The sequence below is a fragment of the Podarcis cretensis genome, assembly GCF_951804945.1.
Source record: "Podarcis cretensis genome assembly, chromosome: 12".
In the NCBI taxonomy this organism is placed as follows: domain Eukaryota; kingdom Metazoa; phylum Chordata; class Lepidosauria; order Squamata; family Lacertidae; genus Podarcis; species Podarcis cretensis.
The window spans coordinates 13,005,270-13,032,640 of record NC_137181.1 but is presented as its reverse complement, the minus strand read 5'-3'; the positions used below and the strand labels follow the sequence as shown (position 1 = coordinate 13,032,640).

Genomic DNA, 27,371 nt, shown 5'->3' with positions numbered 1-27,371 from the left:
AACAAAGCCACAATCTTTTGTTTCAAGTCCCAAATCTGCCTGCTTCCCTCCCCTTTAATATTTTTCTGCAGTCTGGATGCACTTGCAAAGTGCAATTCTGGTAAGATCCAAACTACCTGCAACCACGTGCAATTTTTATATAGATTTGTGACAATGTCACAAATGTGACATGTATCTCAAGTCCTTCAGATACCTACTGAGAGCAGTGCCCCTTCCCTGGAAATAAGCCCCACTGAATACCGTTTATATTTATTGGTTTTTTAAATTTGTGACTCACTTCCCACAACAAAAAGTCCTGAAGCAATTTACAACACTGTGCAACATACTTGTGAGTAAACACCTACAGGATTGCACTGTTTTTCTTTGGTGTAGAAAGGCTGCTGCTTCTATGACATTCAAGGATGATGGTACAGTTCTTGGGGTATTAAGCAACCCTTGAGTCTTTCATTCCAGTTGACTGAGAAAAGATCTGGCAGCTGCTAACTGTTCATGAGGCTCCCCTCTGGTGCCTGGCTACCACCTTTCTTCACCTGTCCAAGCCAGTTACCCCGCAGCCAAGAGCAGCTTTAAACATAGCAGTGAAGCTGGAACCCAGATCTCCTTGGATGGAATGTTCTGACTTGTGATATGACTCCATTTAGATTGCCAGCAGATGGGCTGATCCAGGTGGTTCTGAAACTGTGGTCCATGGACCACCAGTGGTCTGTGAGCTTCATTCAAGTGATGTGTTTCAACAAGTGGCTACTTGGTTGTGCCAAAGGTTACGCAGAAAATGTGGGTTTGGAGTTGGGTTTTTTGAAGTAGGAGAGAGAGGCACAGTTTCAGGAATAGGAAGTGTTTATGGCACCAGATGCATTAAAATTATCATCCTGTGGTGGCCTTTCAAAGAACTACATCCTGGTGCATGTTATTTCTGAAAGTCCCAGTGCATTAGTACTCAATAGTGGCACCATGGAAATGGTATCTCTATGTCATGGGGAAAACACTTGTTTCCAAACAAGTGTGTTTGGGATCATGGTGTGCTTTTTATGTTCTCTCTTGTCCAACTCTTGCAACAAACTGAGTGTTGACTTTGAAGTAGGGAGGCTTGCTGAGTTCAAATCCTTTTTCATCCATGAACTCTCTGTGTAACCTTGAGGAAGTTCCTCATTCATAAAACTGTAGTATCTGTCACCTTCCTTGGAGATCTGCTTTGACCATGAATAATTACTAAGGAGAACTTGTGATGGACTATTATTACTATTCTTATTCCTGGTCCTATGGATACTAAGGATTTTATTTTTTTTATGTTGTCAAATTGGCCCATGTGAACTACGCTGATCCAAAGCAATGCTATATTGAGGGCACAAGGTTAAGTATCTCCTCCAAGTTTTCTAAGGAACTGGGATTTCATCTCACAATCCCTGGGGGTGGCTGCTGTGTCCTCCGTGAGAGAGTAGCTTGACCCTGGGTGAATTTGGGGTGTCTGTAAGCAAGAGAAAGTCCTCAAAGGTTTTTGATCTGAATACAAGTATTCAGCAAGAAACAAAAACCCACATTTGAATCTGAATTTGAAAACTGCTCCTTGTTTGAGCTTGAAAAGCATTTGTTTGAGCTCTGATGTTTAACTTCCTGGGTTGAGCCAGAGACCCACCCAATATGTTTGGTTTCTTTGGAGAAAGGTGTTAAATTGTTTCAGGCAATAAATATGTCCAAGGAAGTTGGTATATTACAGTAGACATGGTATTGGCTGACGTTTATGAGAAGGAATTGAGGCTTCAGGTTCTGGGAGAGACAGAAGAATCTTTATTTTCTTTGTTCTCCTGCCCTTCACTATTGAAAGAGAATCAGCTCAACACAAACGTAGTCAGTCAGCTCAAGACGAACAGAGTCAGCTTAGCTTGGGCCTGGCCTTATGTTACAAGAGAGTGAAAAGGCTCATGTCCAGGCAAAATGCAAGAACGTTCAGTCAAAAATCCCTGCTCCAAAGATCTTGCAGTCTTGATTTGGTGATGCAGAGGACAAGGCAGGCTTGGGGTTGGGGGAAGGACAGGTCACAAAATGACAGACCAGGATAAATAGGGTCTTTATTTCAGAGATGGGTAGGAAGAAATCTTGGCGTGCACACCTTTTAGTGGCTGCATTCATCTTCTCTGAGCCGAGATATGCCTGTTCAAACTGGGCCAGTAATGAGCCAAATTAAAAGTGTGCTGACATGGGACCTGTGAAGCCATTAGGAGGACCACAGATTTTGTCTGCTGTTTGAAGCAAATCCGAGGGCACAAGGTCCCTCTTCTCCCTGGCAACTGCGTTTCCATAGTAACAGAGTTTCAGTGGCTACTGCAGAGTACAGCTCCCTAGTTTTATACTGCCCCTACATTATTCCAGCAACAGTTGCACAGGTTTTATGTACATATATATGCTTATAAAATTTATCGCTCTTACACACACACACACACACACACACACAATGTAAGGGTTGTAGTCAGCTAAGTCCTACTCACTGTAGAACCATTGGCATGACTTAGCATGTCTATTGACTTCAGTGGGTCCTTAAGTGTAGGTGGTCTCATGGATTTGCTTGCTTTGGATGAAACAGAAATAGGAGCCCCTACAGTCAATGCTTTTACTGCAGCTACCACACAGCTGCACTCAATGCCTGGTGCAATGATGATGATAATGTATATCTGGCAGATAAGTCTGATAGAGATAGCAAAATGACCCTGGGGTGAGAGTTGCCTTGCTGAGGTCATTTGGCCAGTCACACCTTTTTGCTCTTTTAAGACATTGCAGAGTGTTTAGACTATATTTTTGAAAGGTGTGTGTGTGCATTGTATAGATACAGGTATATAGGATGTGATTTTTACATGTAGACTTCATATATTAGTGGGAGAAGCTGTCTTTTCTCCCAAGTAAATTCTAATTTTACACAAGAACAGGAGCATTGCTTGGTACTTAACTTTTAGCAGGACTGGAGCCCTAATCTGCAAAGGTCAATCCTCTATCTTGAAGAGCAATCAGAAGATGGTCAATTTGAAGGACTGTCTACTGCATAGATAGAGGTCCATCAGAAGGGAGACTTGCAAAGGGCTTTAAATTGTCCCATCAACAGTTTCAGCACCTGGACGGCAGACTAATCAGGGATGGAGGTCACCTGTCCATGTGCAAATTTTACACTCGTTGGTGTCTTCGTTTTTTGTGCTGGCGAATCTCCTCTTCTTTGGTAATGTGTAACTGGCCACCCTAGCAACTTTATATGCATAAAGATTGGATCTGGAATTAAATACAGTGGTACCTCGGGTTACAGACGCTTCAGGTTACAGACTCCGCTAACCCAGAAATAGTACCTCGGCTTAAGAACTTTGCTTCAGGATGGAAACAGAAATTGTGCGGCGGCGGCGGGAGGCCCCATTAGCTAAAGTGGTACCTCAGGTTAAGAACAGTTTCAGGTTAAGAACGGACCTCCAGAACGAATTAAGTTCTTAACCAGAGGTACCACTGTATACAGATAACAAAAAATTATTACCAAAACCAAAGCAAAACAAATCACAGAGACAGACACAGAACACAAATGTATAAATTATATTTTCAAAGTACAGATTTAGCTGATGGAGTGGAGTAGGAGGCACCTATTTAAAGTATGAGTTGTTCTGAAGAATAAACAGCAAATTTATTTGTTTTTTATCCTCCTGCCTCATCAATCCTCCCTCCCAAACTTCCTTGATTCCAACAGTCACCCATGTATATTATCTGCCACAGGAAGTATGGCAGCAGTATAGTTTTATTTGTTGGGCAATGGAAAGGCAAACATGAGTCTTGTGCAAAACCGTGTGTGTGTGTAAGTATTGGACAGCAAGCAGTTGAATAGTCTTCTATTGGAGTCGACAGAATGGGTTTCTTTAAAGCCCAATTGCAAGTAGGCTAGCGGGGAAGTGCTTGAAAAGAGTGTTCTGTTAGCTACAAAAGAAGTCTTCTTTTGAGCATAAATTTCAGTGGGGAAAGGAGTGGTGTTGTGGGTCCTGTGCGCACCAGTTGAGGTCTATATAGGCACAGGCACATCTGCAAGTGCAGCACTGGTGACCCTCGGTTTATAGGATGGATTTTTGCATGTGCAAAGAACTGTTTGTTTGACAGAAGGGGTGAGCAGGCAGGGCATATGTGCTTAGCCTGTTTAGGAAGATAAATCTCCTGCATGAACATATTATGGCCTCAGACCCCAGTGTCAGTCAGGAAACCTGGCCCAAAGCGTTTGTTCTTGGCCATGGGCCATTCAAGCAGGGCAATAGCTGAGGTGAGGCCAGCAGATGGATGTTCCGGCCAAGGAATGTTCAGAAACAAGCATGCAACCCAAATGTGGTGTGGTGGTTAAAGTGTTGGACTAGGACCTAGGAGACCAGGGTTCAAATCCTCAGTCCTGAAGCTCACTGGGTGATCTTGGGCCAGTCACTTTCTCTTAGGCCCCCCTACCTCACAGGGTTGTTGTGAGGAAAAAATGGGGAGTGGGAAAACCATGTGTGCCACCTTTGAAGAAAGGCGGGATAGAATTCTAATGACGTTTTTAAATTTGTGACATAAGAGTTTTTGTTTAAAGATGAGGGCTTCATTTTAGAATTGGAACATTTCTGGTTTAAAAAACAACAATAATAATCAGCAGCAACTGGTGCCCTTGATATTGTTCCAAACATTACCCACTTGGCAGACCAAAGCAGCACCCACACAAATGTTTCCTTGGCTCAGGGTGGATTTTTCAAGATCACTATCTACACGCTTGAAGTGTTCATGGAAATTAAAAAAAAATCCCCTTTTGATTTCTGTGAGTGGCATTCAGCTCTGTTTTGCTCAGAGTAGACCTGATGAAATTCATAGACCTGACTTAGTCATGTCCATTCATTTCAGTGGGTTTAGTTCAGGCATAGGCAAACTCGGCCCTCCAGATGTTTTGGGACTACAATTCCCATCACCCCTGACCACTAGGTCCTGTTAGCTAGGGATCATGGGAGTTGTAGTTCCAAAACATCTGGAGGGCCGAGTTTGCCTGTGCCTGGTTTAGCTGAAAAGCTCCCTATGATTGTGAGCATGGCAGGGTGCTTATAGGGGTGGGGGGATAGTGTGGAAGGCTAACTAAGGGGGGCACTTTTCCATTAGCAAAAGATGGAATGCATGGCTCAGAAAAAGCCATTCATGGCTCAGAAAAAGCCATTCATATGTATAGATGAACATTTAGAAAGCATTGCTAAAGCTGAAATATAGCTACAACACATGACACCACCACAATCAGATACCCTGTGTGTCTGATAACAATTACTGGGCATTTTCCATCTTCTCTCCCTTTTTACAGTTCTTGATGGACTTGAAACTGAGAACTCTAAAAAAGAGCTGTAGGGCGCATGTTCACCTGGTGTTTCCTTTTGACTTGATTGCAGTTAAATCAGCTTGGGATCCAGGGCTAATTCAGTCCCTCCTCCTCTCAAAATGACCCGTGGTATTTTTTTAGGTGGGGAGGTTCTTCCAGTGCCCCTCCTGCTTTCCAGCCCGCCATAAGGGAGTCTGGATTGCTCTGACCCGCCTGAGTTGAGATGTATAGGGTTTCATTGTGAGGGAATATGTTCATTATATAACTAGGTTAAACCTTATGAGCATAAAAACTGGCCTATTCAATGTACATGTTTCTGATTATAATCTTTAAAAATGCACAGAGCAAGACAGACAGTGTTAAGCATTGAATTTTTGTTGTTGTTGCTGTTAAGACATTTTAAAATATAAGTTCAGTCAACAAATTCCGGCCACCGGGGGCCTGTTTTTGATATGATTCATCATATCCATTCACATGCAACTCTTAATTCAGTGATAATAAAATATTAAACTGAGGGAGGAGGGAAATAAATGGATCCCTGGACTTGAAACCCTGTCTATAAACTCTAGCTTAAGTGAGCTGATTTTAGAATCTAGACTTAATGCTCATGTACAGACCCCAACCCCACCCTTTTGATGTGTTTTCCTTCACTTACTGAACTCGAGAATGTGGTGAGTCCTGCTCTCCTACTGAGTAGGGCTCAGGACTTCGGCCTCACAATTGTTCCTTGACAGCACCATTGCGTAGAAATGTGGCAACCCAACCTTAGAAGCAGGGCCGGATTTAGCTTTGATGAGGCCCTAAGCTACTGAAGGTAATGGGGCCCTTTATATGTCCAGCTGTCCTTTGTCAACAACAAATTGTCACTGTTTTTTGTGTTGAATATATGCTATATGGTAATTTATGGACCTAATAGGTATCTAAAGCCATTTGCACATAACAAAATATGTATTTTATCAACGTACTTGTTGAAAAGTCCACGCAGAATGCAAAGTCCATGCAGAATGTAAAAAGGTAAAGGTAAAGGGACCCCTGACCATTAGGTCCAGTTGTGACCGACTCTGGGGTTGCGCGCTCATCTCGCTCTATAGGCCGAGGGAGCCGGCATTTGTCCACAGACAGCTTCTGGGTCATGTGGCCAGCATGACTAAGCCACTTCTGGCGAAACCAGAGCAGCACACGGAAATGCCGTTTACCTTCCCGCCAGAGTGGTCCCTATTTATCTACTTGCACATGACGTGCTTTCGAACTGCTAGATTGGCAGGAGCAGGGACCGAGCAATGGGAGCTCACCCCATTGCAGGGATTCGAACCGCCAACCTTCTGATCGGCAAGTCCTAGGCTCTGTGGTTTAACCCACAGCGCCACCCGTGTAGGCACCCTATATATAGAAATGAGCAAACCAGTGATATTTTAGGGAACAGGCGAGGAGGCGGGGCCCATTACTTACATCACAGGAGCCTACATAACACAAAACATTGTTGTTGTATGTAGGCTTTATTTTATTTGTTTTTTATCTTATATTTTGGAAATGTACATCCAGGTTGTTTTGCCTTTAATTTTTTGGGGGCCCCCAAGAGAGTGGGGCCTTAAGTATAGCTTATTTAGCTTATGCCTAAATCCGGCATTGCTTAGAAGGACATCCCTGAGTTCAAGACTGGGATAGGAGAGACATTCAGTTCCCTTTACATTTTAAGTTGCCCACAGCACCAAAATGCTGCCATCCTTAGAAACGTTTACTTCCCTGAATTTTGCAATGCAGTTCTTCAACCCAAAAATGCGTGTATGAAGGGGCGAAGGGCATATATGAAAGAGTTGCTAAAATAGGGAAAATATAAACATTTTCAAAATGGGGTGGGTAAATGTTATTAATGGGGACACCTGCATCCAAAGATACGAACACTAAAATGCTGGCTAATTTTCACGAGCTGCGAACTGCTGCAGAAATGAGCTGAGCTTAAGAGTGGGAAAACAAGAGACAAACTGACAGGTCCTCCCATTCCAAGTGAAAGCCAATCTGTGTCCCCATCGCACACCTTACACCGGCAACCCCGGGGCAGGTGTCTCCAATGTGCGAACTTTAAAGACAAAAGGAAAAGGGGCAAAACGCTGCCTTGGGTGGGGTTCCCCTCCCCCGCTGCTTTTCATTGTAATCACTTTGTGTGAGTAGCATCTGGGCAGCTGAGAAGGGGAGAAGAAGGGAGAGCCCCTGAAGACTTTCTCTGCTCCTTCTTTCATTCCACTGTGATGCGTGCTAACTTCATAGGTAAGGGAGCAGGTGTATAAACATGCACGGGTGGGAAAGGAACAAGGCGGGAGGGAGATTAGATTTCAAAGCTTCCTAGCCTGTCCTGGGAAGGAGGCAGGCATGTTTTGCTAGAAACTCCTCGTCTGGCATTATAATGCACCTCCACTCAGCCCGGCATTGTTGCCAATGGTAGGGATTTTCCCAGCATTTAATCTTAAAAAAAAAAGGGGGGGGAGGCGTAGTTGCAAGGCTCAGAGCTACACTCTTGAATCTGAAAGCTGGTCTCCTCACCCCCAGATATGCAGAGGGAGACCATGGGCTATTCTGACCCATTTTAATTTAGCTGGTGATTTAGCATTTAGCCCAGGCACCCTCGTATTCAGCCCTCCAGCTGTTTTGGGACTACAACTCCCACCATCCCTAGCTAACAGGACCAGTGGTCAGGGATGATGGGAACTGTAGTCCCAAAACATCTGGAGGGCCGAATTTGGGGATGCCTGATTTAGCCTGTTCCAACGTACCAGTGAGGATCAAAGCAGGAAGGGCTGCGGTTGTGGCAATAAGGGTTTTTGTGGGAAATGACGGCAGCAAGCTCTGGGAATCAGTAATGTGGCCGCTGCTGGGATTTTCCCAGTCTCACCTAGGCACCGAGCGTTTAAATACAAAAAGGACAGGCAGGAAATAATCAACCCGAGATATTTAATACCTATGTCCAGTGGTGAGGAGAAGAGGCTTTCCTTACGCACGTTCCAAGCACTCCCTTCTTAATTATTCCTCTGGCATTCAAGGCAAGTTCCTGGGCTGATCCTTACTCAAATTAAACCCTGGATTTTCCCTTGCACTTAGGAATGTATTAGAATCATAATTACAAGTAGTGATCTAGGAGCAGACATGGACCCGAGCCAGGAGGAGAGGGAGCTTTGCAGAAGCAGCTCCACTTTGGTGCAAGATTAGCAGCAAGGTGAATAAGCTGCAGGCCAAAGTGAAGGCATCTGTTTGCAGGGCCACCTGAAGGCCCACTGGCCCATATATACGATGTACGATATCTTTATTGTCATTGTCCCATGCAGAACAATGAAATTGAAAAACTTCCCATGCAGAACAATGAAATTGAAAAACATTCAAAAACCCCTAAAAACTCTGAAACCCCATTTTAAAATACACTATACTATAGAGACCTCTTATGCTGCGTTTAGAACCAGAATTGCATTAGCATAGAAACTGTTTCTCAGGCAGCTAGTCCTAGTCTTTATAACCCTGGACCTTCTTCCAGAAGGCAGAAGCTGAAAGAGATCATTTCCGGGGTGCGTACTATCCTATGCTATCTCTGCCGCTTTCTTATGGCACCTGGCAGCATAGATTTGATCTAAGGTGGGAAGAGTGCACCCAATAATTCTCTCTGCAGTCTTTACAACCCTGGACAGCATTGTTTTTTCCCTGGCCATGCAGCTCCCAAACCACACTCACAGACCATAAGTTAATACACTCTCCACAGTGCAATGGTAAAATGCCATCAACAGGTCCCAGCACAGTGCGTTTGTCAGAGTCGCACAGAGCCTCTGCCCCAGCCACAAAAGGATGACTGTGTTCTGCTGGAGGGAATTGAATGGCAATACTCTTAGTCAGGGACCATTTTCAGGAAGGAGTAGTGAAGGAAGAGTCAGCCCAATTCTCTTAGTCAGCTGCCAGAAAGCCCTTTTCGTCACAAACGTCAGTCCTTCCCAGGGCCAGCTCCAGGTTTGACGGGAGCCCTGAGCAAAACGACAACAGTGGGGCCTCCTGCTGCGTCAGTGTGTCGTGGTGCGCTCTGGTTGTGGTGGCAGCTGCTTTGGGCAATGCTGGGCTGGATCTAGACACGTCCAGAAAGTGTTTCAGGAAAATGTGTTGTAAACCTCAAAGTGGGATATATTATGTTGGCGAAAGACAGAACCCCACAGCGCCATCTGGTGTCACGGTGTTATAACGCATATAAAATGCTTTTTCTTTACTAATGTAGCTGAGTCCCTGAACGGCTGTATCTAACCACCCTTTGGACTTCCCCCAGCGGTCTAGTCTAGAGCACAGGTGGGGCACCTTTCCCACCAAGTGGTGTGTGTTACCGGAGGCAAAAGTGAGCTGAGCAGCCAATGTATCTCTTTCCAGTGAACTGTAGGCTGGTTCCTACACAAACTCTCTCTCTCACACACACCCGTCTCTTTCCTCCATCTTCAGCACCAGGAAGCACTACTGAGTTCAAGGACACATTCCAGGCAACCACAAACACTCAAGGAGGGTGGGAGGCAGGGCTGACTAGAGGGAGAGAGTGTGGCTTGACCTCAGGATCCTCCGGCCATTAGTCAGCATTCTGTGGCCCTCATTTTTCAAAATATCTATTTTATTGATTTATCAGAAACATAGAATTGTTGTGGGGAGGTTTTAGACTCCCCCACTTTTTAGGGTTCCTTCCCTACAGAATTTATGTACTTCTGCAAATATTGGGTACCCCTGCTGATATTGCACACTTGTGTGTGGAAAGTTCCATTTTTTATTTGTAAGAATCGGCTCTCACAGCCTGAGCATCAGAAACTCTTTTTTCTGGCTTTGAGGGACAGAAAAGCTTGCAGCCAGGCTATCTTGTAGGAAATATCTTCAGCTGTGCTTTGTCGCCATCTTGTTGAGTAATATATTTTTGTTTTAATGCTGTTGTTGTGATTTATCGGAATATTTGTACCCTGTCTTAGGAAACTTTGTGTTGAAAGGCAGTTTAACAACAGCAGCAGCAGCAACAACAACAATAACAACATTACTACTATTATTCTCATCACCATCTTACTATATTAGAGAAGCCACAGTAGAATTAGTTCCGATGCTTCCAATGTTTATTTTAAATTGAGCCTAATTTGAGAGGGAACTATTGACTTTGGTGCACGCTATATCAGAACAATTGGCTAGAGAGTTACAAAAGCCTGTGTCTCTCAGGTCCCTCTTCCTTGTAAATTCAACTGCGTTGCACCATGTGATGTCATAGAAATTGTGCGGAAGGAGGAGCTAGAGAGATACAGGGTGGCGGCAGTTTAGTATCCCTGATAACTCCAAATTCCACTTGTGTTGTTGCTAGGAATTTCTTGTTGTTGTCAGGCTTCCGGGAACCAGCTTCCTTCCCCATGGCACTCAGAATGGTGGTGCTCCCAATTAAGGATTCCACCCGCTTCTGTCCCTATTAATCTCCGTCACTCCTATATCCTGTAATCTGAGCTTGTACCCTCTGTGCTTTCTGTTCTGCCACTTTCTGAGCTCTCCGTGACTTTGGAGAAGGGGTGGGTGAGAGCTGCCCAGAGACTGTGAATCTGTCAACCCTCTCTCCCCCCGTATTTCGTCTCCTAGCTGTTCCCCATCCAGTATTTCCCAGCTTCTGCCTTCTGAACTATGTCCCTCTGCAAACCACTGTTCCAAATCTATACTGTCCTCCTGCTCCTGGTAAGATTCAGGATCTAGATTTTGATAGGTCCCTGACAATTGTCCTGATTCGTTCTGTTTCTCGTTGGTGCCCTTGCTCTCTTCTAACACTCCTTCCCTTCTTCCACCTCCAGAGAACTCAGTGGCGGCCAAATCGGGCGGTTGCTTCCCTGGATCGGCTTGGGTGAACCTGGAGCAAGGAGGCACCAAGCTGGTGAAGGACCTCCACCCTGGAGACCGGGTCCTGGCGGCCGACGTGCAAGGGCAGCTGCTCTACAGCGAGTTCCTCACCTTCTTGGACCAGGAGGAGCCTCCCGTTCGCAAGCTTTTCTACGTGATCGAGACCCGACGGCCCCGGGCACGCCTCTTGCTCACGGCGGCTCACTTGCTTTTTGTGGCCCCGCCGCAGAACCACTCCAAGCCCCAGCCTGTCTTCGCCAGCCGCGTTCAGCCGGGGCAACGCGTCTACGTGCTGGGCAAAGGGAGCCAGACACTGTTGCAGGCCGAGGTGCGCAGCGTGTCCCTGCAGGAAGAGGCCCTGGGTGCCTACGCCCCGCTCACTGCTCAGGGCACTATCCTCATCAACCAGGTGCTGGCGTCGTGCTATGCAGTCATTGAGGAGCATAGCTGGGCCCACTGGGCGTTTGCCCCTTTCCGAGTCACTCATGCTCTCCTGGCGATGCTGTACCCCAGCGGCCTCTCCTCCCTGGTCCTTTTCCCAGCCGCTGCCCTGGACGACGCCCCAGCAGGAGTCCACTGGTATTCCCGCCTCCTCTACCACATTGGCCGCTGGGTATTGGATTCTGAGATGATACACCCACTGGGCATGGCCAGCTGAGGGGGACGGCTCTCCACACTCCACCTTGACCTGTCCTAAGAACAGAGAATCACCTTATGTAAACTTCTTGGTGTTGTGAGCCGCTTTGAGCATGGTTTACCATGGGAAAGTGGCCTGCAAGTGAACAATGATGATGATGAAAATAGTACAAAGGGCGGGGAGGGGAGAAAACTAAGATGAAGAAGGAAAGAAAGAGAATGAAAGACTTTAAAACAATAATAATAATAGTAGGACAGTCCAAAGTAGACTTTAAGGAGCAGGAAGAGCCCAGGAATATCCCCCCCCCCCCAGTTTAGTTGAGAAATATATATATTTTTTATTTGATTTCTATTTTGTTGTCTGTTTGATTGTTTCGTTGTCCTCATCTCCTGGATATTTATTTGTTTGGTATTTTGAAATAGATGTTTTAAAGGATATGAACCCGACCTTCAAGAGCCTTAAATAGTTTCTTTGATAATTTATTATCATGTGAACTGTACACTCAACGGGGAGAAGAAAATTATTTTGCAAGGCCAAGCAAAAGTGCACAGAGTTCTATTTTTCTATGTGTGACACACGTCCAGACTTTCCAAAAGTAAAGCTTCTGTCCCTCCCATCTGTACGTTGCTTTGCTCTTCTACAACAGCGAGTCCTGGAACAAATGAAAGACATACTACTCCATAGACAGGGGGGGGAGGGGGTCCGTAAATTATATTTTTATACACAGAATTGTAAATTCAATTTTTTTTAGAGAGAGAGAGAGATCAATACTTAACAGTCACATTTCATTTTTTTTAAAAATAGTGTAAAATATAAGAATATATTATTTTAATTTAAATAGTATCAAATGTAATGTCAGCTTCTGTATTGTTTCTAATTGTCTTTGGAAATATTTTGCTTTGTATAAAAGATAACAGCCACCCTTTTCAACCACACTCTTGGAACGCAAGACTGTTACACACACCTTAATTCATTTGCAAAACTCTGGGGAGGTGGGGGAGAAACTCTCTTATTTTTACCTTCAAAATCAAGAAGAAGAAATTTATGAGAAAATATTTTTTAAAAAGCGCACATGTTGGCTATTATGTGACAATGGAGAATAGTTTGTACAGAGGAGGGGGGAAAGGATGTTTTGCATTAATAAACTGATAAATAACCGCTGTCAATTTACTAAAATGTATTTTTGAATATTTTGTAATAGTTTTAATAGTTTTATAGAAATAAAATGTGCCATGCACAGTCTGGTTAGTATATAATAACAAAGGATTCCTGGTGCATCACATTGTTTTTTTCTTTTTAAACTGTTGTTGAGGGAGGAAAATGTGAATATCTGACATCACCATTCCAAGGGCTGCTGTATGGCCAAAGCTCTCTTGTTATTACTTAGTCACCTTCTCAAATAACGTAGACACCTTTGAACACTCCCGTGGCCATTTTCAGAGCTGTGCTAAAATCTCTGATTTTTAGGTAACTGAGGATGGATGAATCACTCAATTTCAGTTTCTCTAAATTTCTGCAGCCATCTGCATTTTTTAAAATAATAATAATAATTAAAAAGTCCTCATGAAGATTCATCAGTATTTTAGCGCACATTTATTCCAATGTACACATTTTTATATGTGATTTTGACTAATACACACATTTCTGCAAGCCATTTCCTCTAGCACAATGCTCTTTTTCTATATTATGCTCACTAATGTATTCCTTTGCACACACACTTTTTATCCAAATATACACATTTTTGCACACATTGATTGGCTGGAGAACTGATTGGGAGATGTGTGAATTTCAAATAATTGTGTTTTGGTTACTATCAAGATGCAGATATTGCCCTAGACTAGGGGTCTTCCATATTCTGCTGGGCTCCAACTTCCATCATCCTTGGTCATTGGCTATGCTGGCTGGGGCTGATGGAAGTTGGAATCCAACAGCAACACCTGTAATAATAATAATAATAATAATAATAATAATAATAATAATAATTTATTATTTATACCCCACCCATCGGGCTGGGTTTCCCCAGCCACTCTGTGCGGCTTCCAACAAAATATTAAAATACAGTTGGCCATCAAACATTAAAAGCTTCCCTAAATAGGGCTGCCTTCAGATGGCCAATGTTTCCCCTAAGGTCCCTAAATCTTATGGGGACCAAGAAGGAATTTGTCATGTGGTTTGGCAGAAGCCACGTGCTTAACGTACTGTGCTGTTTGAACCCAAGTTCATGCTATGGAGGAGGGTTTTTGGATTATCCTCAGTTCACACTGAAGAGGACCTTTGGACCTCAGTTCAATAACAGGCCATAGCAAGACTCGTATCTCTCCTTTCCTCTCTGACTAAGACTGTGTGTGCTATTACACACATGGCTTTTGAGTCTGCCAGTAATTTCAGGGTTGTAAACCCACCTTCAAGTGGGGAACTGAGAACTCTCTCCAAACTAAGTGATGGCCTTTAGGCCTGTTAAAATCATTCTCCCTTCACCTGGTGATGTGTCAATATCATCAAGGTTGTAAAGTCTTTGTTGATGGAATGTTAATACATCTGAGGTTATAAACTTAGTTTAGATTATGTACATTCTGGGGTGTGCGCTCTTTCTCTCTCTCTCTCTGTAAGTGATTGATAATTCCCTCCCTAATGTCTTTGCAAATAGGCACCTTAGAGGTTTCTCGTTATCAGCTATACTGGTATAATCTTCCTGAATCCACTTTCCAAACTTTGAAGCATTAAGCGATTTCAAGAAGCATCATATTGACCATAATAGATTGACTTGCAGACCACACTATGGACAAGCAAGAGACATAAATTTAACTTTGAAGATCACATTTCCTCCTGGGCTAGAGACAACCACTATTTAGAGCAGGAATGGGGAACATTTGACCTTCTAGATGTTGCTCCCACTAGCTTCAGCCAGCATGGCCAATGGTCGGGGATGATGGAGTTGGAGTCCAGCCACATCTGGAGAGCTGTAGTTTCTCCAACCTTGATTTAGAAGCCGTGTATATACTTTCCACTAATGGAAGTCATCTATACTCCTGCATAATCTACTGTATGTGTAAGTAGGTCACTGATCCTTTGTGATCTTCATTCTTCATTTCATATATGATTTGCATCCCACCTGAAATATACTCGGAGTCAAGTGTGAATTTCATGCTCTTTATTCAGCTCATAGTAGCAATGAATGAAACTTTCCCCAAAATGTCTAGCTATATATACATTATTTACACAATGGGCCCTGTGTGATTGGCTAATTCCAGGCTGCTCCTGATCCTCAGGGTCCCTTCCAACTCTACAGTTCTATGATTCTGTGACTTTCTCATAGGCCAATCAGGTGGCTGATTCACTTCATCCAGGAGCCTGATTGGCTGCTCCTGCAGGCCAATCAGGTCGCTGATTCACTGCCACCTGGAGCTGGATTGGGTGGCTCCTGTGGACCAATCAGACTGCTGCATTCTGGATCCTATTGTTCTAGGATTCTGCTCTCTACATAACACCACCCCTCTTCCAAGACATTTCAAGGGTGCTCAAACCATGGCTACAAATCCTGGAATCCATGAGCGAGAAGGGGAGAAAAATCTACATGAGTACTCATGCATTTATGCACCAGAACTACTCCAAACTGCAAAGCACAGGCATAGATAGATGCAGGAGCACTAAATGTGCACTTTGCACACTACAAGATGTAGTGTGGAAATAAAAACAAAACACCCCCAATATCTAGCACCAATCGTAGCAAAGTGACATTTGTGGAATTCTTTCCAGATATCTTCACAACAACTCTAGGATGTCAGTTAGCAATTACAAGCAGTGAGTAGAGGTTTGGACTAATTTAAGCGCTCATGCCAGCACACACAGGGCTTATCCCATTGTTATCCTCCCAGTAACCTTGTGCGGCAGGCAGGGCCAAAAAGAAGCAAGACGTCAGAGGTCACAGTGTGTTGGGAATTTAAACCAGGCCCCCTTGGTTTTAGGCCACCATTTTAACCACAGCACTGCACTGGCACTCAGACAAAGTGTACAGAAAGAGTACACCAAGAATAGGCTCCCAAAACAACTAGGCTACAAAAACATCTATCCTTCCGCTACCTCCACCTGCCGAGCCGCTTTTACAAGATGGCCTGTAAATGTGCATGGAAAGCTTCCCCCTTTTATCAGATAACAATACTCACAATCTATAAAGCATGTTAATGGTCAAATCTTAATCTGAGTCCCTCTTCTGCATAACTGCCCAGTAAGCAAGCGACGCTCGCTAGTGGCAGTAGTGGTGTGTGTTGGGGGGTGTAACTGTATGAGGAGACATGGTTTGCCTAAGTCTTAAGACACCCTAGTGAAGGAGTGGGGGATCTTTTGAAGCACAAAGGCCAACTTCTCTTCTGGGCAACTTTCCAGGTGTTAAAGGTAAAGGGTAAAGAGACCCCTGACCATTAGGTCCAGTCGTGGCCGACTCTGGGGTTGCAGCACTCATCTCACTTTATTGGCCGAGGGAGCTGGCGTACAGCTTCCGGGTCATGTGGCCAGCATGGCGAACCAGAGCAGCGCACGGAAACGCCGTTTACCTTCCCACTGGAGTGGTACCTATTTATCTACTTGCACGTTGATGTGCTTTCGAACTGCTAGGTTGGCAGGAGCTGGGACCGAGCAACGGGAGCTCACTCTGTCACTGGGATTTGAACCGCTGACCTTCTGATCGGCAAGTCCTAGGCTCTGTGGTTTAACCCACAGCGCCACCCATGTGTTGGAGTGGGCCAAATGCAAAAGTGGGCAGAACAATAAATGTACATCTTACCTTTGAACAGTGCACCCTCCTCTCTTAACAGGAGTGAATCATAGAACTGTAGAGGTGGAAAGGACCACGAGGGTCATCTAGTTCAACCCCTTGCAATACAGGGATCTTTCCCCCAATGTGGGGCTCGAACCCACAACCCTGAGATCGAGAGTCTCATGCTCTACCAACTGAGCTATCTTGAGGTTAGCTACACACACTCCTCTGTGACTACAATCTGGGCATGCCTAAGTATTATTAGAGTTCAATGGGACATTCCAGCCAGGCAAAAGACAGTTATAATAGCCTAGCAAGAGCCTGCTGGAACAAGTCAATGGCCCATCTGGTCCAGCATCCTGTTCACACTGTGGCCAACCAGATTCCTGTGGGAAACCCACAAACATGACCCAAACGCGAGAGCACTCTGTGGCTTCCAGCAACTGGTCTTCAGAAGCTTTACTGCCTCTAGCTGTGGAGGCAAAGCATAGCCATCATGCCCTTGTAACCATTGATAGCTCCCTCCTCTGTGATCTTGTCCAACCCTCTTTGAAAGCCATCTAGCTTGGTGGCCGGGACATGGGTGGCGCTGTGGGTTAAACTACAGAGCCTAGGAGCCTAGGCGGTTCAAATTAAAGCTGGGAAATGTTTCCTTGGAAATTGCTGGTGTGGGCTAAAAATGAGTTGAAAGGAGAATTTAGCTTCTGTTGCATGTATCTAACATAATGGAAATATCTAAAGTTAGATATTGGCAAAACTTTACCTATTGTTGCAGTAGAGGATCATAATCTGCTAAGACATTGTGACTCCACCTAAAAGATTCCACATAAACATTAGGAAGAACTTCCTGACAGTAAGAGCTGTTCGACAGTGGAATTTGCTGCCAAGGAGTGTGGTGGAGTCTCCTTCTTTGGAGGTCTTTAAGCAGAGGCTTGACAACCATATGTCAGGAGTGCTCTGATGGTGTTTCCTGCTTGGCAGGGGTTTGGACTCAATGGCCCTTGTGGTCTCTTCCAACTCTATGATTCTATGATTCTATGATTCTATGAAATCCCCACAATGGGGTGAGCTCCCATTGCTCGGTCCCTGCTCCTGCCAAGCTAGCAGTTCAAAAGCACGCCAGTGCAAGTAGATAAATAGGTACCGCTCCGGCGGGAAGGTAAACGGCATTTCCGTGCGCTGCTCTGGTTCAGCAGAAGCGGCTTAGTCATGCTGGCCACATGACCCGGAAGCTGTCCGCCAGCTCCCTCGGCCAATAAAGTGAGATAAGCACCGCAACCCCAGAGTCGGCCACGACTGGACCTAATGGTCAGGGGTCCCTTTACCTTTACCTTTAGCTTGGTGGCCATCACGGTCTCCTGTGAGAGAGTGTTCCATAGATTAACTATGCGTTGCGTGAAGAAGTACGTTCTTGTGCCTGTCTCTCATCGTTCAATATTCAGCTTCATTCGCTAGCCACGATTGGTGGCGTTATTGAGAGGGAGAATTCCTTTTCTCTATCCCCTTTCTCCATGCCACGCATAATTTTTATAAACTTCTATCATGTCACTCAAAGCAGAGCCCATGAGGGGGGTGGCATGAGGAGAGGCCAGAGGCCAGAGGCCAGAGAGCCACATACAGTCATACCTCATGTTACATTTGCTTCATATTACGTTCTTTCAGGTTACGTCCCGAGGCGACCCGGAAGTACCAGAAAGGGTTACTTCCGGGTTTTGCCACTCGCACATGCGCAGAAGTGCTAAATCGCGCTTCGCACATGCGCTGAATCACACTGTGCACCTGCACAGATACAGCACTCCAGGTTGCGCTCTTTTCATGTTGCATTCCTCTGGAATGTTCCGTTCGCAACCAGAGGTACCACTTTATAGAAGACTGGGGCGAGGGGTGTTTGGACCTTGGGCTCCATTTTTCCACGTCTGCCCTAGTGAGTTGACTATAGAGGGAAGATTTAAACCAGTGGTTTGCAGCCCAGTCTCTTAGCTGAAGGCACCAGCTCTCAGTCACAAAACTCAAATGAACACCAGTATGTTCAACTTCTGCTTGTAATTAGGGTGAACGTGAAAAGTCTGAAAGCTATCGTCTTCACCCAGTTGTGTTGGAATAATCCAAAGACGTTGCATTCTTAAGCACGACATGTTGTTTGGGTGGCACGAGCGAGGCCTCCCTCTTCCAATTCTCTTTGAGACCTTTTAGGAGCAAAGGCTCAAAGCGTCCATTTATGGCTCAGGTGATGTGTACAGATGATATGACGTAGCCTGGAAGTGCAAAGGGCCTCCTGATCTTGCTTGAAATATGCAAGGAATGTGAGGTGTGTCTGTAGGGACTTTCTCCCCACACCCAGATTAAACCTTGGGTGGACTGCATGGCATCTACACGCGAAAAACTCCTTCGTCAACACAGGGGGAACCAATTTGTCAACACGCATTGGCAACAGCAGGAGGCAAGTGTGTTAGTCCTGTAGTCTATTCCTCCACACTGAGGGGGCACTGATGGAGGAAAGTGTAGGCTCACTTTACCTTGACAGAGCATCTTTGTGTGCAGATGACATCATGGGGGGGGAGGTGGATGACTGATGGCTAAGGATGGATGAATCTGTCCATTTCAGTTTCTTGGTTTTTCAATATTAAATCCAGGTTCCCACATTTCTGCATTACTTCTTCCTCACAAGAATCCAACCGTGTTTGTTTGTTTGTTTGTTTGTTTTTGATAAATATTTTTTATTAGCAAACCCATCAGTATTTTTAATGCGCAGTTTTCTCTGTCAGGATGCCTTTTGTATGTTATCTTCACTAATTCCACCTTGTGACTGGGAGCACAGGTGTGGACACCGTGACTTCACCCACAGTAGGCTTGCTTGATGATGATGATGATGATGATGATGATGATTTATACTCCACCCATCTGGCTTGGCTTCCCCAGCCACTCTGGGTGGCTTCCAACAGAATATTATTATTAATAATAAAGAAGCCATAAAACCTCAAACATTAAAAACTTCCCTAAACAGGGCTGCCTTCAGATGTCTTCTAAAAGTCAAATAGTTGTTTATTTCCTTGACATCTGACGGGAGGGCGTTCCACATATGATAGGGTTTTTTAAAAATTGTGCACCACCCATCATATTTTTGGAAAGGCATTTGATAAAGCGCAAGAAGTGCGTGATGAGAAGTGGCGTCAGAATGGGGTTACTGAGAAACAAATTGGCACACTTGAGAAAAATCTGAAATTTGCAGAACTACATTAACAACAACAACAACAACAAAAACCCACAACACTAAGGAGGCTCCTGCCTCCTCTCTCTCACACAAGCAGCCCAGTGAAGCATCAGCAAGCTCAGTAGGCACGGAATATTGAGAGTCATTTGGGGGCCAAGGAGGAAATCTGGCTGTGGGGGAGTATGAATGGAGTGGAGTCTGATGGGCTGGCTAGGATGCTGAATGGGAGCAGTGCCTGGGAAATCTCTATTGCTCTGTCCCACTTGCTTGATTTAGTATTTCAAATTTACATGCCAGTGTGTGTGCCTCAACAGAAAGGCAGCACATGAATACACGGAATAAAGGAATATTAGGAGGCGAAGGTACACCGCAACATTTTGTTGCAAAGAATAAAAAATGCTGCAATAATTTGTGGAGAGGAGAGCGGCAGCAGCTGAATCAAATAATCAGAGAAATAATCGGAAGCGATTCCCAAGTGCAGTCCTGGGTGCAGGCAATGTTCCTAAGTTCAGTCAGTGCCCCCTCCATGTGTATTATTGACTATATGTGCAGCAGCAGAAACCTATAATGTAAAGGAGCTCTTAGATCTTAATAAAGTGTGTATCTTTTTTAAAATTGCATTTGTATTCCCCCGCCCACTTCCTTACGAAGTGCTAAGGAAGGTATTTGCGAGGTTTCCCTACTTTATTTCCTGTTTTTAAGATACGCTCCAACATCATTGGCTGTCTGGAACAGGGGATGCATTGGATTCTCTTCTCTGCATTTGATTCCACACTTCCAAAAAGAATGCTCAACAACAACCATCCCTCAAAACATGCACTTCTCTGAATTTTGCCAGGCCAAGCAATGTGTACAAACATGCACATACTTGGTTCAAGAATGCACAGCAATGAAATGAGTGAAAATAATGCATTATATCTGGGGAAATGATTTTGCAAAAATGGGCATACTTGGCAATTATACGCACAAAAGTATCTGCTAAGAGAAATTCACACTAAAACACTAATGTATTTTCTTGAGTGTGTGGAAATATGGATAATGCACATTTAAGACTCGAAAAATGGGAAATTGAAATGATCCGATATCACGTTCACTAAATCAAAACCAAATTCATTATTAAACACAGCAAACTAGTGAGGGAGCGTTCAAGTTTCAACTTTTCAGCAGGATGGATAGAGAGAAGGACCTCTGTTGATGCTGCAGCCACAAAGTTTTATGTTTTATGAAAACTCACTTTGGGAGTCCATTTTTTAAGTGGAATAGATGTGCCCTCTAGTGGCAGATTGATGTCTCTACAGGAATGCCACTGAACAGCACAATTCATCCATGCAGCATTAGTGAAAGCAGCTATTTAAAAAGTCAGCCCTGATGGGACCTCCGTTAGAGCTATAGTAACTGCTTGTACTGATTTTAAATGCCAGAGGAGAGCATACCTGCATATCTCAGGCTTGTATTTGAGGAATGGGAATGTGTCTTGTGTGGGGACAGTCCTTCTTCTTCTTCTTTGGCAATCACTCGTAGCCGAGTAAGATTGTCTTCCATAAACACGGTTTTAACAATGAGTCCATAAGTGACTGTGGAGGCCAATTCTGGACCCACATGTCCTTCCACAGTGGGGACATTGGTTCCCGGGCGGGAGTTGATCAAGGTGTGGATTTGCCAAGCGTGCCTTCCTCTTAGCACATTTCTCCCTTGCTTTCTGAGTTCGAGTGTCTTCAAAGTCCATGACACCTTTGGTAAAGGCTGTTCTCCAACTGGAGCACTCGCAGGCCAGTGTTTCCCAGTTGTTGGTGTTTATACTACATTTTTAAATACTTTTTCATATGTCCTGGTAATAAGCTGACAGATAATAGTTTGTGATAGAGAGGACAGAGGCACCGTTTCCCCCAATGATGTCCTGTTTCTTGCTGTCTTCTCTGATCAAGGATAGTTTGTGTGGGGTTTCGAAACACTTCCAAACCTGGCAAAATCTGAACACAATGCAGTGACAGTATGCAGACAAATCCGAAGCAAAAACACCTCTGCCATTTCTCTGAAACCACCTTCCCCCAACCTGTGACCTTATAAATGTTGTTGGATTTAAACTCTCACATGCCTTATTAGTGAAATCACCCAATGGGTTCCAAAATGGCAGCCAAAATAGGTTCTGAGAATGGTCAGTGGGGGCCTGGAGGTCTTGTGTCTTCATTCCTGTCTGAGGATCCTGAAGCCAAGAGGCTGTCGGCATCCGGGGATCGAAAGGCCAGCTGGCTAGCCCGGAGCTAGATTGTCTCCTTCTCAGCCATACCGCTGCGAAGATCCATCAACTTCTGGCTCTGACATAAATCAGTGACTCAGGCCTCCCAGACCTGAGCACACTATTCGCAGCAATGTGAACTGCACAACAGAAGAGGCTGAGGCTTGTGGATACATACTAAGAACTACAGATTTATTAATCATAAATCAAGACAAAGAAACATGTCGTCTCTCCTTGCCGTCTTCTCGGAGAGAGAGTCAAAACAAAAGCAATACAGCGGAAGTTCCGCTTACGCCAGCAAACTGTGCTGGAATTTAAACAGACATGTGACACACAACAATCCCATGTCTGCAACAAAAGATGGAATGGAATCTTCCAACAGAGGCCTCACAAACCATACTGGGTTTCATTTGCATGATAGAGATTGGCACTGGGAGTTGGACACTCTAAGCCAAGTTTCCTCAAACTCGGCCCTCCAGATGTTTCTGGCCTACAACTCCCATGATCCCTAGCTAACAGGGCCAGTGGTCAGGGATGATAGGAATTGTAGTCTCAAAACATCTGGAGGGCCGAGTCTGAGGAAGCCTGCTCTAAGCCACGGGTGGGGAACCTGTGGCCCCTCCAAGTGTTGTTGGAGTCCACCATCACTGACCATTGGATTCTGATTGGTTGTGTGTGTTAGAATTCCTGCTCTGTGATTGCAGTCATGGGATTGTTGTCTCTCACATGACAGTGTATGTTTTGACTCCACAGAGTGGGAAGTGACGAGACAGGATGTTTGTGTTACTGTGTTCCGTGAAGTGGGACTATTGTCCTTTGTTCTTTGTTCTCTTTGCTGTCCGATGCTAGAGAGAGAGGGAGCCATGTTGCAGTGCTCCGTGTGTTTATATGTAAATAAAATAGATTAGCCAAAATTCTGAGTTCTGTCACACAAACTGCGCAGACTCTGCAGATCCCTAAGTGTGGCAGTTGACATTGGTTGCTGTGATGTTTGGGCTGAAGAAAGCTTTTGAAGCTCCCGAATAATTGACCAGGAGGGAGAGAACATGTCAGTCGGGCATGTCTCTGCCAGGATCCTACTCGAGTGTAGGACAAGCTCCTAACAGTGGGGGGGGGGGTCCAACAATTTGGGGAGAACCACAGGTCTCCCAGTTCTGTAAAGTTTAGATCAGTCAGAGTACCCCTTGCACAGTGTGCTTTTACATGAGTAGAATGTGTCCATTTATTTAAAATGCATCTGGGTTATTTGTGGGGCCTGTCTGGTGTTTTTACATGAGTCCATGGGCCAGACTGAGAAGGCAATTGGGCTGGATCCGGCTCCCAGGCCTTAGTTTGCCTACCCATGCCCTAATGCATCAATGACATGTTGCAGGATACACCTATACAACAAAACAAAGCAGAACCCAAGTCTGGAAGGGTGCTGGGAAGCTGCCATGGCGTGGTTGCTTGCAAATGTCACCTCCCCTTTGTCTGTCCTTTGCATGTGTCCCTTGAACCCCTTTACTGCAGCTGGGGCAAAGGGGGACCTTTTGCTGATTAAAGCCATGGCTGCTTGAGAGCATGAAATATTTCCTGCTGCAAATTATGCAAATCCACACTCCCTGAGATAAAAAAGACCCAGCTAAGAGATCTCACCCCATTTCTAATCAGGAAGAAGGGGTGGGTTTTGGCATCATTCCAGGCACCAACTGGAGAATCAGGGGAGGGCTGCGGGGGGAATGTTTAACTAAATGGATATCCCAGGAAGGGTGGAAAGACCAATGACTTGGCTTAGCAGCATGCCACCCAGCTCCTAATGTGCCAGGGAGCTCATAGGTGCCAGCTTAACTCATAGGGGAGAAGCTAGCATAATGTAGACACCCCAAACCCCTCTTGGCCTGAGTGTCCTCTCCAGGCCTCCATCCCTTTCTGAAGCCCTTTCATCAGTTGCATTCAGCATGAGAGCCCATTTTGCCCTTTAAAATAATAATAATAATTTTTTTTTTCAAGAGGAGGTAATTATTTCTTGACAATTAGGTCCAATCAGTTCACCTTAAGCAGCTGGCAAGTATATAATCATTCAGCCTCATTTGCAACCATAACGGCCTTTTAGCTGCTGTAATTTTCAGGTGCTTGTGACCACTTTAGTCACAAACTCGAAGAAATAAAAATCGTAGAAACGCAGGCGAAAGTGGGGAGGAGAGGCCGGGGCCCCATGTGTGCAGGGTTGGGGGAATGAGAGGGAGGGAGGGAGCCAGAAGCAGAAAAATGATGGACACTCTAAAAACGGATCTTAAATGAAAACGAGGGTCCCCGACCACCCACTGACCCAAACAGAGTGATTGAGGGTTTGGCTGATGAGACATGATGTAGCCACAGCCCCTCTCCCAGAGAGGAACTGATTTCTCGTCCGAGATGTCGTTGATTAAATGGGACACATGGGCAAGGCCCAGGAGAATGGGGGGGGGGGTGCAAACAGGAAAGAGAAAGGAAATAATATTTCACAGTTTACTAGGTGTCTGTTTCTCTAACGTAAAAGGTGGCTACTTTAGGAAAGGGCTTATGAAGGACTGTGAGAACAATTAAGGAGAGCTATAGCTACAAAGAACTGGCTGTAGTGTGGGTTTTCTCTCACTAACACAGAAAAGTTGGCTCTGTGTCCAGCTCCGAGGGCCTTCTGGCGGTTCCCTCGCTGCGAGAAGTAAGGTTACAGGGAACCAGGCAGAGGGTCTTCTCGATGGTGGCACCTGCCCTGTGGAACACCCTCCAGGCAGATGTCAAGGCAATAAACAACTACAGTCATACCTCGGGTTGAAGTAGCTTCAGGTTAAGCAGACGCGCAGACAGAGGTTGCGTTCGCTTCAGGATGCGAATGGAGCTCTGGAACGGATCCCGTTCACATCCAGAGGTACCACTGTATTTTACTTTCAAAAGACAACTGAAGGCGGCCCTGTTTATGGAAGTTTTTAATGTCTGATGCTGTATTGTTTTAAATATTTGGTGGAAGACGCCCAGAGTTATTATTAATAAATTAATAATAATAATAATAATAATAATAATAATAATAATAATAATAATAAATGTAGCGGCAGGAGAAACATGAGTACATCCCTAGCAAAACTACCCATCATTTGCTGCGTGTAGGTAGGGATTTTTTATCATGAGATAAGCACTGCACTCACCTGTGGGGTTCTCGGGGGTGATCCAACATCAGGGGCGGACGGCACTTTGCTTCCTCTGAAGGTCATCCGCACAATGGAGAAACAAGCCTGTTTCTAACTGCATAGCACTGGTTCTGCTTTCTGCATAGGTACAACATGGCCTCTCTTGGGCTCACATTAGATTCAGGCCTAGCCACTGTCTTGTTGGGTACCAACTCACACCTGTAGTTTGTTCAGGGTGCTGAGAGTTGCCAGATCCCCACTCCCTTCACTGACGTACAGTTATCAGAGCGGTAGAACGGTTCCCAGAGCTCTGGGAATTGTAGCTTTGTGAGGGGAATGAGGATTACTCCATGGCTCTCAGCACCCTTAAACTACAACTCACAAGGTTCTTTGAGGGAAGCCATGCCTAGTGAAAGTGCTTTAAATGCCTGGTAGGGATGTGGTTGTGGTAAACGTGGAGAGAGAATTATCTTACTTTGGCTCATCAATTAGCTGGGGGAGGGGGAATGAACCATTCTGCATCATCATCACCATTAAATTCATATCCCGCCCTTCCTCACAAAGGAGCCCAGGGTAGAAAAAAGGGGGATAAAACAATAAAAGCATCTCAAAAACAATTGCAGTAAAAAAAGCAGACTGGGAGAGATATCTACTTCAAATATGGCTCACACATATTGTAGGAGTGAGTTGCTTTGAAGTGTGTGAGCCAGCCACAAGCGAAAAGGTTTAGGGACCTGTGAAATCTTGCAAACTTTCTTCTTACAATGGCCAAGTTCTGCTGCCACCTAGCGGAGACACACTGGTAAAACAACCAAGAATATTGCCAAACCAATTGCAGGGGTGGGCAAAAGGTAGATCGGGATCTACTGTGGGGGGTTGCAGCAGATCTGCAGGAGTTTCTGACTCCCAGTTGTCTAACGCTATCTACCACCGAAAGCCACCACATCCTAAATTAGGCTTCGGAAACAAGGAACGCTGGGGGGCGGGATCAGGAGTGGAGCATATGCTCAGAGGCACCCTGCCCTTGTGATAGGGAAGAAATAGGCGGACTTGCAACAGGGAGTAGGCGGGGTCAGTTAAAGGGCTGTTTATTGGAGGCAACCAGGGAACAAAAAATATATTCACTTGGTGGCAGAGGTGAAGCTAAAATGATGGAGGGGTTGATTTGGCTGGGTGTCCATCTTGCCTCATTACTCTCTCACAACAGCAAAGTCATATTCACCTCATTTAGTCAAGGGTTTTCCTACCTCACAGGGTTACTGTGGGGACATGTCAGTATAGGATAGGCTGCCCTAAGCCCTTGAACTATGGCAAGCAGAGCCAGTGGCGTAGCGTGGGGGTGCAGGGGGGGCCGGCCGCACCGGGCGCAACATCTGGGGGGTGCGCTTGCCGCCTCCGGAGTCGCCAAAGAGCCTCGGGCGCAGGCTGTAGCAGCAGAGCCCCATGTCTCGCGGAACCAATGAGCTGTGCGCGCATCAGGGCTGAAGGCGTCCGGCAGGCAGCGGCTCTCAGCGCTCGCCGCGGTCCCCGCGCGTCAGGGCCGTGGAGGGCGCGCCAGGCAGCCCCTCCTCACAGCCCCGCTGCCACTGCAGCTGCTGGGCCATGTTGCATTTTCCTCGCCTTTCTGCCTTCCTCCTCCTCCGGGCAAGCTGCGTCGTTTGGGCGGCAGCACCAGCGGCAACTCGCCTCAGATCACCTGACACGGACCCGCCGCCGCCGCCATGGCTACCTTACCGTAAATACCCCAGCCCAGGCAGCAGCAAGAAGAAGCTGGCAGCAGCGGCAGGTTAGGGGTTAGGGGTGCAAATTACTTGCCTTGCCCCGGGTTAGGGGGCGCAAATTACTTGCCTTGCCCCAGGTGCTGACAACCCACGCTACGCCGCTGAGCAGAGCTTCTGAAATACAGTGGTACCTCAGGTTACAGATGCTTCAGGTTACAGACCCCACTAACCCAGAAATAGTACCTCGGGTTAAGAACTTTCCTTCAAGATGAAAACAGAAATTGCGTTGTGGTGGCACGGCAGCAGCAGCAGCAGCGGGAGGCCCCATTAGCTAAAGTGGTATCTCAGGTTAAGAACATTTTAAGGTTAAGAACAAATTAAGTTCTTAACCCGAGGTACTACTGTACTGTGAAAAACTGCATTCATGTTAGAAAACAAGTTTTACTGCGTGTCAAATAAACCACAGTGCACAAAAA

At 45.5% G+C, this 27,371-nt stretch overlaps 1 protein-coding gene across 1 annotated transcript in view; it reads left to right on the top strand.

The window, feature by feature from the left end:
- Positions 1 to 13,097, top strand: part of SHH (sonic hedgehog signaling molecule) — a 32,718-nt gene extending 19,621 nt beyond the window's left edge. The window contains exon 3 of the mRNA XM_079946978.1: positions 11,149 to 13,097. Within this exon, the coding sequence (XP_079803104.1) occupies positions 11,149 to 11,852 (704 nt within the window). The 3' untranslated portion in view covers positions 11,853 to 13,097. The remainder of the gene's footprint in view (positions 1 to 11,148) is intronic.
- Positions 13,098 to 27,371: the final 14,274 nt, after the last annotated feature.